The 13998-nt window shown below is 50.7% G+C and overlaps 6 protein-coding genes across 6 annotated transcripts; 1 reads left to right on the forward strand and 5 right to left on the reverse strand.

Moving 5' to 3' along the window:
- Positions 1-24: 24 nt before the first annotated feature.
- STEHIDRAFT_122495 (uncharacterized protein) lies at positions 25-2721 on the reverse strand. The gene is made up of 12 exons (XM_007305554.1): positions 2526-2721; positions 2234-2291; positions 2115-2155; positions 1937-2030; positions 1686-1867; positions 1531-1614; positions 1410-1464; positions 1212-1344; positions 1096-1152; positions 594-1027; positions 270-529; positions 25-200 (listed from the first exon to the last, which is right to left on the reverse strand). Exons 1-12 carry the CDS (start codon positions 2714-2716, stop codon positions 116-118), a joined length of 1674 nt encoding a protein of 557 aa, XP_007305616.1. The 5' UTR covers positions 2717-2721; the 3' UTR covers positions 25-115.
- Positions 2722-3093: 372 nt separating this feature from the next.
- On the forward strand, positions 3094-5867 carry STEHIDRAFT_169483 (uncharacterized protein; the record flags this gene model as incomplete). Its single annotated transcript, XM_007305555.1, has 8 exons — positions 3094-3112; positions 3164-3274; positions 3365-3447; positions 3516-3939; positions 4000-4280; positions 4337-4625; positions 4696-4823; positions 4896-5867. 8 exons carry the CDS (start codon positions 3094-3096, stop codon positions 5730-5732), a joined length of 2172 nt encoding a protein of 723 aa, XP_007305617.1. The 3' UTR covers positions 5733-5867.
- A 724-nt stretch (positions 5868-6591) lies between these two features.
- Positions 6592-7144, reverse strand: STEHIDRAFT_158237 (uncharacterized protein; the record flags this gene model as incomplete). The annotated part of the gene is made up of 4 exons (XM_007305556.1): positions 6592-6678; positions 6740-6856; positions 6918-6977; positions 7052-7144. The coding sequence occupies 4 exons, from the start codon at positions 7142-7144 to the stop codon at positions 6592-6594; spliced, it is 357 nt and encodes a 118-aa protein (XP_007305618.1).
- Positions 7145-8411: 1267 nt separating this feature from the next.
- On the reverse strand, positions 8412-9900 carry STEHIDRAFT_158238 (uncharacterized protein; the record flags this gene model as incomplete). The annotated part of the gene is made up of 3 exons (XM_007305557.1): positions 8412-9057; positions 9123-9195; positions 9249-9900. 3 exons carry the CDS (start codon positions 9898-9900, stop codon positions 8412-8414), a joined length of 1371 nt encoding a protein of 456 aa, XP_007305619.1.
- Positions 9901-10189: 289 nt separating this feature from the next.
- Positions 10190-12140, reverse strand: STEHIDRAFT_169484 (uncharacterized protein; the record flags this gene model as incomplete). Its single annotated transcript, XM_007305558.1, has 8 exons — positions 10190-10563; positions 10759-10943; positions 11031-11119; positions 11208-11284; positions 11365-11463; positions 11546-11661; positions 11742-11939; positions 12026-12140. The coding sequence occupies 8 exons, from the start codon at positions 12138-12140 to the stop codon at positions 10408-10410; spliced, it is 1035 nt and encodes a 344-aa protein (XP_007305620.1). The 3' UTR covers positions 10190-10407.
- A 788-nt stretch (positions 12141-12928) lies between these two features.
- On the reverse strand, positions 12929-13743 carry STEHIDRAFT_59341 (uncharacterized protein; the record flags this gene model as incomplete). The annotated part of the gene is made up of 3 exons (XM_007305144.1): positions 12929-13148; positions 13233-13412; positions 13505-13743. 3 exons carry the CDS (start codon positions 13741-13743, stop codon positions 12929-12931), a joined length of 639 nt encoding a protein of 212 aa, XP_007305206.1.
- Positions 13744-13998: the final 255 nt, after the last annotated feature.

The following is a 13998-nucleotide window of genomic DNA, read 5'->3' on the forward strand; positions in this document are numbered from 1 at the left end:
CTCCCAATCACACCCGCTGCATGTTTCCAAATATGTTCGTCAGTTGGTATGTTCTGCCTTATAGTAACGTGGCACACTCTTCGCGAGCCTGGTATGTAGAGAAAGAATTAGGTTTTCAAGTGGGTACGACCACAATCTCCAACGTGGGTGCACTGAGATTGTGCGGAACGACGTAAGTCACGTTCCAATATAAGAACGAGCTGCGCCACCAGAAGGTAAAGTCAGCAAAAAACTTATAAATATGTCGGAAAATAAAAGCGAATACGTACTTCTGGTTGAGAGACGCATTGAAGCTGACCTCTGGCTTCACGAGACTTGCGTTCCCGCCCACGCTGATGTTGATACCGGGAAGTTGCGCAAAGCCGTCGGCCAGGAAGTCGTCACCAAAGGCCGTGATGTTCGAATAGGTCGGACCGAACATGAGGGTGAAGATAGTTGGGTCGTAGGCCGTGAGGTTTGGTGAGGGGTATGTTACAGTCAGCTTGCGCTCGTTTACGTTTCCGAGAATGTGACCCTCGGTCGGGAAAAGCTAGTGGAATGTTGAAGATAAAATCCAGCTGGCAATTAGGGCTTTGAAGGGGGGAAACACGAACCGACATATAGCCAACAACATCCTCCTCCATCCTCCAAAGCATAACCGCCGGGCTAAAGCTCGCATTGTTCAATGACGGACCCCCATAAACCAACTCGTCTACCTCCATCGCACCCAGACTCAACCCGTTCTCAGTCCACGTGCTATAATTCCGCTCTGCTCCGACTTCCAGGTAGTCAAATGGAGGGCTGTACGCCTTTCCGTGCCACGAATGCCCTTTACCCTTTGGTTCGAGGGACTTGAGAGCACTGACAACGGACGGGGGGACGAGATGGTCGTGCGATTGTGAGATGAGGGGGAGGAGGGGCATGATGGCGGCGTCGCCGTAGTGAAGGGATATGTTGGTAAGTGGGTTCGGAAGGGGGGCGAGCGTGGCGCCGACGAGGCCTTGGATATGAGCGCCGAGAATGGAGAAATAGTCATTCATGTCGAAGCCTGTCCATCAAGTCATGCCAGTTTAGATCGTGGATAATGTTGGAAGGAGTATGTTTTTGGTTGCATACCATAAGTACGATCCCATGGACCACCCAGGTTCTTCAGCGTCGGGTTGTATATTTGACCTAGTCGAGAAAGGTGTAAGCGACTTCTAGAGAGCAGAAATGTGGGCGAGTGGGCGTACCAATGCTCTTCCATATACGAGTAATGATACTCGCGGCAGATTTCTTCGCCAGGGTTCCAGGAGGGGCGTAGCGGTTCCAGAGAGTAAGCGCGTACAAAGAAACACCTTCATACGTCGGGCTATTGAACTCGCTCTGCATTTGGATGAGTTCAAACAAGTTCAGAGCGTGATATTACCAGCGCGATAAGACCAACTTACAAGGGTATCATACATGTCAAACAGTTCCACTGCCTCCCGTGTGAAGTTCTCTGCCCTGTATTCCGTGATCAAGATGAGAAGGATATGATAACGGAAAAGCAAGAATTGACAGAGGACACACCAGTACGACATGTTGGCATCTCCCATTCTGTGACCAACCCATGCTGTTTGAATGCAACGCATCAACCAAGGGTTTGAGTATACCCTATCAGAGAAAATAAGAACGCGCAACGTTATCATTCAAAGCGCAGTTATACTGCAGAAGAGAATGCTTACGGTCTCAAGTTATCTCCATCCCATCCAGCGACACGATACCCATCTCCTACGGTCGCATTGTACATACTCTCCTCGATCAAAGGGATAAGAGAGTTGGGCAACAGATGCGAGAATTCCTCGAGCATGATGATCCATGAAGTGGCGACGAAGGCACGAACGTTCGGGTCGTAATCATTGTATATCTGTACGAAGTGCCAAGTAAGTATAACATATCTTCCACAGGAGGTGTGACGAAGGAGGAGACCTCGTACCGTAGGGTTCTCGAGGGTGGCGGGGTCCGTTGTACCTGGGTCGTAGAATGTCGCATACCAGATTTTGGTGGGATCGGTATATTGGTGTTCAATTCTATAGAACCCGATAGGGAAAAAGGAATCAGCCTCCAGTACTTATCATGGGCAGATTATATTTGAGATAATGGGATAAACGCACACGCGCTTCACGATACCAGCTGCGACCGCACTGTCATTCCCCTGGATACCGAGCGAGGCGTCAGTGTGACTGAAATTTGAGATGGAGTCGCAGAGACTGAGATTGAGATAGTACTTTACCTGGTTTCGTCCCAGTAGCCCGACAGCGTACCAAGCCGAGTATCGAGTATCACCATCCCTATACACACAATCACGTGAAATCGTCAGCGGGGAGGGCTCTTACTACAAGCGTCGTAAATTGATATAGCTGTCGGCTGAGCCCTACGACAGAAGATATTATTGCAGTGCCTTGCCAGGTTTACTGTGTATGAACGCATCCTTCGCCCCAAAACGCAAGACAGGATTGCGTATTGTACGCCAAGGGTATATACAAACTGGACATTAAAGCAATTCTCTAGAAGTGAAAACGCACCAAAATCCAGTGGAAGTGTCGTAACTAGAGTCCAGAAGGTCCATCGACGAGAAGAACATTTCCTGCTCATTCTGCGACAGACTACTGACCAAGTCACGTCGTTCGTACACGGCTGCACCTCTCACGCCAACAGACAGGACTACGCAGAAAAACGAAAGCAAGGAGATGAGGCCCATGCCGCGAGAAACCATGTCGGTTGAGGTCAAGGTCGAGAGCTTGGGGGGTGAAGCTCGGGCGAGGAGAGACATCGTGATATCAACATCGTTGTGTATTTATATTGCTCAGGTCATACGTATCGTGCAATATCCTGGGGAATTTAGGCCAGGTACGTATAGATAGGTACCGTCGAATTTCAATGCGAAAGAAGAGTTGAGCGCGACTCCTGAACTTCTCCGATATGTCGCGTGCCACGGCGAGTCGAGGACGTTGAAGGAGAAGAAGGAACGAGCGTGTTGCAAATTGGCCGTTTCCGGCTTTGCAGATCGCATGGCGGCCCGGCTGCCGTGGTACGCGGAAAAAGTTTCCAACGTCTCGGCTTCAAAGTTTCACCTTCCGTTCCACTACAGCCATGGGTAAAATCAGAAAAAGTGCGTTAAAATCCTATAGTCATACGTCTGTTTTCTGACATCATAACGTAGAGACCAGCAAGCGTGGTACGACTCACGAAAAGGTGAAGCGCAAGCACCAGATCAAGGAGAGCAAGAGGAAAGTACGAAAAGCTGCGAAGAAAAGCCCTCAGTGGAAGTCCAGTGCGTCCCCGTTTAACAAATTTCCCAAACTTTTGCTTTCGAAGATCTACACACTTACATGTCATGCTCTCGATATCTTTTTTACCGCAGAGACACCAAAGGACCCTGGAATCCCTAACAATTTCCCGTATAAGGACGAGATACTTGCTGAAATTGCCGAGGAACGGAGATTAGTGCGCCCGTCTTTTTTGTTTTTTTGCCTTAATGCCAGTCGTTGACTTCATCGCTTGGATATTATTAGGCTGCCGAGTCCAAGGAGCGTAAAAAGGAAGAAAGGAAAGCCATCCGTGCCAAAGCGAAAGCTGGTCCACAATCCGACGACAGCGAATCCGAGGGCGAAGGTTCTGCCAACGAGGCTAGCACACTATCGACTCCAGCTACCGATGCTTTCAACGGTATTTTGAGTCTTTCGGGAGGTTCATCGATCACCAAGTCGAAGAAGGATAAGAGTAAAGCTGCGACAGTGGAGGACGAGGATGAAGTAGAGGATCCACCTGCTCTTGTTAACCCCGACCTTCCGAATCTGCAATCCGTTCTTGACAAAGCGGACGTCGTCATCGAGCTCCTGGACGCCCGTGACCCTATGTCTTACCGGAGCTCTCAGCTTGAGGGTCTCGTAGCTGGAAAGGGGAACAAGAAGTTACTCTTCGTTTTGAACAAAATCGGTACGCCCCATCCTCTTTACTTCGTTTTCCTCTGCTTAAACGATGCCCTTTGGATCATAGACATGTGTCCTCGCGAACCTTTGGCGGCCTGGGCTTCTTTCTTGCGCTCCTCTCATCCTACTTTACTCTTTCGTTCATCGTCCGCCTTCATCTCCGAAGCGCCTTCGATGCTAGACCCGGCTTTGGTATCCAAGTCCAAGGGTAAAGCCAAAGCACCCGCGGACGATGCCTGGGGTGAAGAGGCTGTACTCTCGCTACTGAAGCAATGGGCCGAAGAAAAGGAGAACCGGGAGGGTGCAGCCACGGAACCGCTGCAAGTCGCCGTTATCGGTGTCACGAACGTGAGTAGTTGTCTGAAAAACCGAGCTATCTGATATTCACCCTCCCTCCGATTTAGTCAGGAAAGAGTGCCTTCATCAACTCCCTTGTTCACTCATCCGCCTTCCCCACATATAGTCCCGCCACCGCCACTACATCCTCCTCGCCTACCACAACACTGTACGCTCAGGAGACTACCCTTACTCTGCCCCAGTCAGCGTCTCATGTGACTCTCATCGACACTCCCGGTGTCTCGTGGCAGCCCCGCGCGGAGCCAAAATCGGAAGAGGCGCAGAAATTCAGGGCTCACGATATCCTCGTGAGAAGTCGAGGACGGGTGGACAAGATGAAGGACCCGGTGCCTGCTGGTACGTTACTTCGCAGCTCCGAATCCAAGGAGGCCTCGACTTATCTATCCTCCCTCCTCGTTTTACCTAGTGGAACACATAGTTTCTCGGTCTGAACCCGAAGATCTCATGCTCGTGTACAATCTGCCTGCTTTCTCCAGAGGCGACACCTCGACTTTCCTCTCCGGTGTGGCCCGCAGTTCTGGCTTCCTTAAGAAGGTATATCAGTTCTTCGGTCACTGTATATCTGATACTGATTTAACTCTGTCTATCGTGGCGCTCACGAATTAGGGTGGCGTTCTCGACCTCACTGCCGCCGCTCGCATTGTACTTCGCGACTGGTCTACCGGGAAACTTCAACGCATATCAATGCCTCCAACATCTTCCAAATCTATCCCTACTGTCGACGAATTGGCAAATGCCCTCTCAGAATTGTACACCACGGCAGACTCTGCTGTCCTATCACAAGTACGGACGAAGAAGGAGATGCGGAAGGCAGACGGCCTGGTCAAAATGGCCAGTGGAACGGTGGACGAACGAGAGTTGGAGCTGGAGAAGGTCTGGGTCGGTCTCGAGCCTGATAGTGAAGAGGAGGATGAGGATGAAGACGAAGATGCCGAAGGGGAAGACGACTTGATGGACGTGGACGAGACGGAAGCTCCATCAGGAGAGGAAGACCCAATGTCTGACGACATGGGTGGAGACGAGGAGGAAGAGGAAGAGAATGAAGAACCGACACCTCCGCCTTCTCCGAAATTTTCCAAACGCAAACGTCCCTCTGCCCCAACAAAATCCTCTTCGTCCGCCGGTCCCCCATCCAAAAAGGTCGCGTTCTCGAACAAGCCACTACCGCCCTCGTCGTCCGCCTCAGCTTCCACGACACCAAAATCGCGCGCTGAGAAGCGTGGTGACCGCTCCTCTATTACTACACCTTCCGAGCAGCCAAAATCCGCGCTTAAGTCTTCGACCAAGCCCTCGAAGGTCTCTGCGAAAGGGAGCACAAAGGCAGCAGGCGTTAAGCGTGCTGTAGCGAACGCACCTTCGAAGAAAGCTGCTGGTGTAGCTGTCGCAGCCAACGCAGCTGGTTCCGGAGGCGGAGATGCGTACGATTTTGGGAAGTTCTTCTAGGCATCATGGATGTATAGTCCTCACGCTCGATTGTATGACCTCTCTGTAGCCCGATTCATAGTCACCGCGCGGCTTATCCCGCAACATTGACCGTCTGTTATTGTGTCCTCGATTGATCATAAGAGTTAATCAACGCGGCCCATTTGAATATCAATCCGACGCGTTTGGATAATGGATACAAAACGAAGCAAAACATACAGAGTACAAGTACTAGTATGGGTATAAGTAAAGTGGGTATGCATGGGTACAGTAGAAATCAAAAAGACTTCTTTGAATCTGAAGAACAAAGGCCACACGAATGAAGAGATACTTGCTCCGGCGTCGAGCGATTCACTGAGTACGCCGGAAGACCACCGTCTTCACAGGGCACTTGCTTTCAACATCTGGTTCGTCGGCCAAATGCATAGTTCAAGTAAGCAACAATAGCAGCAAAAAGTTGAGCAGATGATCTACCTCCATGCGCAGAGCCACTCCCTGCCTGCGCTCCTCCATAAATTCTATCATCATTGGGTCCTTGCACGTCAAGACCTCTTCTGCGATAACCACGAAGTCAGCGACACAATAATGTTTGTGTATATCGTCCGTCCAATGGTCGGGTTCGTAGACGTTCCGTCTTCCTGTAATAACGTCCAAGCGAAGCCACAGGTGTATTTTGTCAGACAACGGGAGGAAAGTGACGCGGCGATTTCAAGGCTTACTATAACTCCAAGGAAGGTGGGCTAAAACGTCGTCGATTATGTCGTTATAGGCAGGATAGTCGCACCATAACATGGCACGGGTTGCAAGTCTCAAATGAGGAAGCGAATCGCAGTGCTGTCAGTTTCTATGGGAGAATGACGGCAAGCAGGACACAGAAGACCTACACGTCAACGTCATCCCAGCATTCTCCACAAATCTCTACATCCCTCGATTTGTCTCTTGGCTGATCTGATTGCTCCCCACAAACCTGTAGTACCGATGTTAATGACCACGAATGATCAAAATAATACAAGAGCAAGAAAACCCACACTACAGAGTCGTCCACAACAATCTTCAAGCTTGACTACAGCAGAATTCGCACTATGGAAATGACGTGAGGTATGAAGACCATGCTTTCCGTCGATGAATTGGTTCTCGAACGTCTCCTGTGATATGAATCAATATTTCGTCAGATATCCTCGCAGTTTCAAATTACGAGACACATACCACGAGGTCAGATGGGGGCGAAGAGGAGGGCGATATAAGAATTTCATGGTCAGGTTCTGACTGCGCGTAAAAATCATGGACGTGGAAAATCTCAGTTAAGTGGGATCAAGGAATGCCGGAGGCGAGACACGCACATCACGAAAGTCTGATGCAAGAGAATCCGAAGAACCAGACGACGAAGAGGCAGAAGAGGCCGCATAGGAGGCACGACTAAGTGGTGCTGCCATGGGAAGAACAGGGAGCAAGCCACAGTTGGTCTTATAGACAGCAACGGTTCTCATACACTGTGACGGAGCTGGTGAAATCGTGAAATATACGTGAGACAGGTGACCTCCAGTGAGGTATATGTGTGCTGCCTGAAAAGTTGCGACTTACGAGACGGCTGACCGGCAGTGAAAGAGTTACTGCCTGTTGAATAAATATGATGGCAATGAGCCGGCGATTGATCGTCGCGTGCCATGTTCGAGGACTAGGGTGTTGAAGGTTGGACTGTGTCTTAAAAAGGGCGGAAAATGCAGAGGTCAGAGTTAGTACGATGGCGGCGGCGGCGGCGGGAAGGCTACCAACGCGAGGGAAGAGTGAGCTTGATCAATGCCGAGGAAGAGGGTGCGAGTAAAGAGATGTTGAAGAAGCGCTACCGAAATGCCTTACTTATATTTAGCTAGTTGGCGAACGCGATCGTCGATCAGTTGAAGTGCCTTCGGAAGTAAATGTCGACTCCCGACTCTGCTCAATCTGGTACTATTTTCGAACATACAATCGCCGTACGAAGGCACCTTCCAATACATTCAGAATCGCACGTGCCTGAAGCAAACCGATACGATGCGTATGAAGAGGGAGTATATAGAGGTTGAAGAGTGGACGCACTTACTTACATCCACAAATGAGTGGTGCAACTTGGGCGGTCGGTGCGGGTCCGTATCGCTGGAGATGGGTTTCAGCTCAAGTACGAGGGACCCAGCGCAACCGTTTGTCCGGTAAATTATAGCATCGAGCGCAGACACAAAGAGGCATTCTGAAACAAAAACACTCGAAACACACAGATGCAGTTAACTGGAGAGGGTTTGACGAAGCTCGAGTTCGGACCTGCAGGTGCCAATAGACGTCGACGTGAGTGTCAAAGGGCCAATGCACACGCTGTTGAGGAGTGCGAACAAGGACAAAGTTGTGTCAATTTGATATTTACAAGCAAGAAAACCCCAAAATTCCGGAAGAAAAGTCGAAATTGTGTATCGTCAGAAATCACACAAGACGGCGGAAAGAACCAAGCAGACGTGTGCAGCGTATTCCAGCGCCTCGTGTCACCGCCGCATTCCTGAACTTTCCCGGCGCTTTCCGTAAATCGGTCAGAATGTGAGCTACGCTGTGTTTAATATTCCAATGACTGTCGGCACAAGACATGGTGAGGGTAATACTTAATTCGAGAGACTAGATAGAGCAGGGGTTAAGGGAGCGCGAAACGAGATAGTGAGAATAGAACACATATGAAAAGCCTCAAGAAAGTTCGTCAAACCCATAGAACAGGGCACTGACACCAAGGGGGGAGCAGGCTGGACGGCGACCGCTTGAGGAGCTCTGAAAAATAGGAGCTTCGACCTCATCGACTGCAAGATAGAATGGCAGCTGAAACATCACCATCGGGTAGATACTTGTCCTAAGGAAAAGATGCCGGTCCTTCTTGACCAGAGCACGAAACCGACCTTCGGCTGCCCGCTTGAGATCAAAGACAGAACCATATGCTCTCGTGATATGGCGGTAAATCGCAGAGAATATGTCATCGCCATCCGGCAGACGAGGTGGATCAAATTGAAAAGCAGCCCATTTCATGCGCGCGAGGTGTGCGTCCATATCTCGAGGTAGGCAATCTAGGAATCTGGAGAGGGCAATGATGCGGGTGAGGTAGAGGGCATTGAAGCAGCGCTGGGCCAAGGCTCTTGCTTCGTGACTGTGAGTTGTAGTATCCATGAAAGCCCCGAGCTCTTGAGTCGCAAGGATCAGATCATGGGATAGCTTGCTCGCGCGGGCTTCTTCCGCTGTCTTGTTTGGCGAATACGAGAAATAAAAGCCCCAGCGTTTGCTGACCCTGCGAAGGAGGTTCAAAGTATGCGGTTGAAGCTCATTGACTTCAAGTTCACGGAACCTATAGTAAATTAGGGCCAAATGAGCAGGAAAAAATCGATCAATACATAAAGGTATACCACACACTTTGGCATGAACCAAGGTCCTACTTGGGCTAACGCCTCATCGATTGATGTGTCCAGATCGTTCGAGAATGCATCTAGGATTACACGATTGAGTACATAAAGGTGAAAAAACAATATCTGTACTAACGATGGTGACAGAAATCGTAAAAATTGCATTTCGGTTGTGCGGCGTCCATACCAATAATTAGATCGGGGAACTGGCCGAACACATCTTCCTCTGGGATTCCCATAGGCTTCTGGCAAGTGGATATACCCAGAGCCCGAAGATAACCGGCCCACGAGTCGCCAAAGAGCTTGGAGTGACTTCCCCAGGTGCGAGTGACCAGACGATCGTACTGAGCAGACAGTCGAATTCGTGTAACCTCTGGGAGTTGATCCCAAGGAAGATGCGTGGGCTTTGGCGATGTGTTTACAGACTTGACTGAAGTACGAGAGGGGATCTCTGTCGAGGTTTGTACTGAGATGGGAGCCCAGATGGGAGCTATTACAGGGTCAAGAACACGCATAATCTGGATAGGGACTGGGTGGCAAGTCGTCGCAGGCGTTGTCGAGGAACGAGTCTGAGGCTCCGCTAGCGGTTCTTCTGGTATATCGAAGTCCACATTGTCACGTCGACGTCTCCCTAGTGTACAGTTCTGATTAGACCGGAGTGCGTACATGGCGAGGGGATCGGATTGTGCGATCCTCAAAGGAGGTAGGTCGCGTTCAAGTCGCGGTTCAAGTCGTTCGTCGCGGTCGTGGTGAAAGGAGCGAGCACGGCCCGGTGCGCCGCGCCGCATGTTGTGTCTTGATTTTTACTCTCGCGCCTCGGCCGACGATCGGCCCGACCTCCCGACTTTCTTTCTTCCCCAAATTCGGCCTTTGCTTCGCAGCTGGATCCGCAACCACAACCCCCACCGCCCATTAATGACTGTTCACACCCAAGCATCGGTCTTGCATCGTTGATATTATTGCACTATCATTTACCTTTCATATGATTAAATGTATTATCAAGAAGACAGTCGATGTGGCCCAGCAGAGAGCCGCAGGGTCAAGTATAACGTCGACTCACATCCCGAAAACTTGATCGTCTGCCACCAAAAATGACACTAAGTACCTAAGAACCCACTACAAAGTGACGTGCACCATGATCACACCCGAGTCCCAAGCAGAAAAGAGCCATGGCGGGTCCATATAGATATGCAGTGCGAGAAAGTCCCGAGACCGTGGCCTCCAGATTCAAATTCCCAGACGAGAGTGAAAAGATCCCGGGCCAGTCCTGATCCTGATATGAGAGCTCCTAAAGCCTAAAGCGCAAGCGACCCAAACTTCTTCAGCATGCCGAGGGAGTCGATACCGCCGCCGCCACCGCTACTAGTCCCGTGAGCAAAAAGCGATGACCGCAAGACCGAGCTGAGAGAGATCATGAACCGCTGCCAGCTCTCCGCGTGTCCCTGTGCCGACTATGTAAATACATCCCGACCACAACCAAAGTCCACCAATAGAAAGAAAGGCGTGAGCATAACTCGTACCATTGAGAATTACTTACGACCAAGGGGAAGGTTGGGGGGATGGAGAGGTGGTGGAATGGTAGCGGATGAAGAGGTGGTGGAATGGTAGCGGATGAAGAAGTAGTGGAAAGGCAGTGGCAAACGCACCTGCATACGCTCATTAGCCTGCTTCCACCTCATAGCCGCCTTCCCCGCCCTCTCGAACATATCGAGCTGCGTCGCATTCTCGGGTACGGCAAGCCACTCCTTCGCGACTCTGATGATGTCGTCGGCGTAGTAGTATGACGACTCGGCGTCGACGCCGGGAGGTGGGGCCGTGGTGGTACGGATGACTTTATTCGGAGGTTAGTTGGGAGTAAAGATGAGTTGGTGCGGCTCGGATCCACGTGGGCGGAGGGTTTTTGGAAGATTTGACTTACGTTGGACAGCGGGGACTTGTGGGATTATCGCGTCGAGGTTTTCGGCGTATTGAGGGTACATAACGCCGAACATACGAGGGTTGACGAGTCTATCCACAACGCATCGCAAGTCCAATGAGCCACACTCTCAAAATTCAAGATTCAAGGTCAAAGCGAAAAAAGAAAAAGAAAACTGACCGTGTACATCGACATTCATTACACACAAACCGCATAGCCACAAAATCCGGCATAAGTCCCGACGGCTTCAGACAATACTACGCACAGCCTCACTCACTCATGAGTATTTCGTACGAACTTGAGAGGGAGGGAATGGTGAACAATATGCAAGACATACGACACACGAATCATCCCCAATGAACAGTTCCCTCCACTCCGCGCTCGAGATCCCCGCTCCCTTCGGACAAAGCGGGATTTGTGCGTATATCTGTTCGAGCTGACAATGACAACACCCTGTATCAGCCGAACGAACAGCAGTAACAACAACAGGATGGATGTCAAAAGAAACAAAAACGCACGAGAACGCGGAGGTGGTTTGCGTCAGCCTGAGGAGCCAACGGGGGTGACGGAATCCCGACGAAAGTCATCTCTGACGCAGCAGGGGAGCCTCCTCCTCCTCCTCGCCTCACGGTGGCTATGTGTGACAAAAGTTCAAGTGAAGCGGTGTTGTGTGAATGATCACAGCACGCCGACGATCAGATAGGGCGCACGCACTCCGAGTATGAGAGCCAGAGAAATAGTCGCCTGGGGACAACATGTTCTCCTTGTCGGTAGGACTAGGACTAGCGCGAGTATCGGGAGTGGGAGTAAGAGTACCAGGCGAACGCGTGGAATAGATGACAAAGTTCGATTCGGTTTCACTTTCTCTTTCTCTTGGTAGTTCGTGGCATACAGAGAGCTTAGTGCGCATAGCTATCAATGCGCCGAATACAAACGTCCATTAGTGAGTGGCCTAGGTAATGCCCTCAAGAACCAGAAAGCCAGAAAGTCAGACGTACGAGAGTAGAACGCATTTGGATTGGCGTTGCTCTTTCTCGAGAAATCTCCATTCCCGAGGCGGCGGGACATCAAGGGCGTGCGCGTAGGGTTTGACATGGGCATGGTCATAGACATTGTTCAAGTTGGCTACTCGGATAGAAGTTATGGGGAGCTGTAAAGGACAGGAATAGGATGATGATAGAATAGGATGGGTAACAGCTAGACGAAACACGGTTAGTAGACCATGTGCACTGTTATGGCTGGAGAGACATACGATAATAATGTACGGGTATCGATGCAGAACAAGAGCCTGGATAGAGGATCCACAGAAGTCGCCGCAACGAGTTGAAGTTGATCGGCGACTGGTGAGTCCGGCGTTTGCCTCGTCATTCGACTTCCGATCTGGCGCCACCGCCACTTGAAAGTCTTCAAGGTATTGCAAGAATCAAGACGCTTTCGCGAATATATAACGACTCCGAGTAACCGTGCAACATGATCATGCATTAACGAGTCGAGTCTATGAATACAGAGATCCAGAGCCTGTACTCTATAGCGCCCAAAAGTAAATTAAATTAATCAAAGCGAGAGAAAACAAGCGTGTGCAGTATGCATTATGCAAAGAGTCAAAGGTACGGAGGGAGCGTGTGGAGTCAGCTGTGATGTCGAGTGTGCATGGCGAAATCTAGATCTAAATAATTAGGATCTATGCATTGGAGCTTGAGTGCGGGGTAGTCTGGTGTGATGTGGTGGTGTGGTGGTGTGGGAGGAAGCGTGAGTCCTCGGTGTGAGGAAGAGGGGGAGGGTAGAGTCCCGTGGCTAAAATAGGGAGACTGCAGATGCTGATTGAAGATCTATAGTCTCTGCTCCGCAGGCTGCATCTTCGCAACCTTCAAGTTCTCCTCTTCCCTCGCCTGTGCCTCGAGCTACATCACATCCGACGTCAGTAAGTACATGATTGAATGGGAGGTGATAGTGAGAGCAAGGAGACGTACGATATCCTTCCACGAGTGATCCACCGGTCTATGCGCAGCCGCCTCCTTCCTCTGCGATTGTGTGAGGATACCCGCTCCGATGAGGAGACCAACTGTAAGTCCCTGTGCCCACATACGGACTTGCACGATCTTTTGCGTGGCGGTTTGGTGCCTACGAACGCAATGCAACACACACGCATTCATGAGTACAACAACACAAACATACAACAATGAGAGTTGAAAGGAGGATACATACTTATCACGAGCAATGATAGCGCCAGCAACGGCCATACTGAGTGCCCAACCACCGGCGAGAACGGAGTATTGGTTCCTGATGGTCCAATCTTTCAGTTTCTGCGAGGGCGTGAGGGTGCGCCATCGGAACTCTTCCTCTGATTTGTTGTTTTCCATCACTGCAGAGCCTGCATCCTTTCCCCTATTAACATATCATAAGAACACAAGGTTCCGCATAAGCACATCGTTCACTACAGGAATAATGAAGGCGGGAAAACGAAAACGCACCAATACCGCTCCTCATCAAACTGCACCGCCCTCCTCTCCGTCTGAATCGCATACGTCGGCCCAACAACGAGAATGACGCCGAGCGCCTTGAGCTGGATCGGCAGGCTGCGATACCACGCCGAGGTGCGTTGCAGCAGAAAAGAGCCGGGGAGGGAGATGGCGAGGCCGGCGAGGATGCCTTCGGCGGCGCCGCGGCGGGTGACCTTGTCGAGCTCGAGGAGTTCTTCTTCGGTGACGATCTTCATCTTGTTGTCTTCTTCTTTTGGTTGGGGAGACTGGAGATTAGGTTGGTTAAGATGAGTTGGATGAGAGGCTAGAACGGGTGGTCAATGTGTGGTTAAGCGAGACGGAGGGTGTTTTGGATGGATTGAAAAGTTCTGGGTGCGGTCGAGGGACCGGAGGGTAAGTGAAGAAAGGAACGGGCTGGAATCGCTCGACGGTTTTATGTATGCGACGAGCGTGAGGGGATTTGTAGATCGCGGGTCTGATCGGAGGTCTTG

The sequence above is a fragment of the Stereum hirsutum genome, assembly GCF_000264905.1.
Source record: "Stereum hirsutum FP-91666 SS1 unplaced genomic scaffold STEHIscaffold_9, whole genome shotgun sequence".
Classification (NCBI taxonomy): Eukaryota; Fungi; Basidiomycota; class Agaricomycetes; order Russulales; family Stereaceae; genus Stereum; species Stereum hirsutum.

Coding starts and splice junctions, on each gene's coding strand:
- STEHIDRAFT_122495 (XM_007305554.1), bottom strand. CDS start 2,716: ATGGTTTCTCGCGGCATGGGCCTCATCTCCTTGCTTTCGTTTTTCTGC. Junction 1,465..1,530: donor GATGCCAACATGTCGTACTG/GTGTGTCCTCTG, acceptor CACGGAATACAG/GGCAGAGAACTTCACACGGG. Junction 1,028..1,095: donor TCCATGGGATCGTACTTATG/GTATGCAACCAA, acceptor CTTGATGGACAG/GCTTCGACATGAATGACTAT.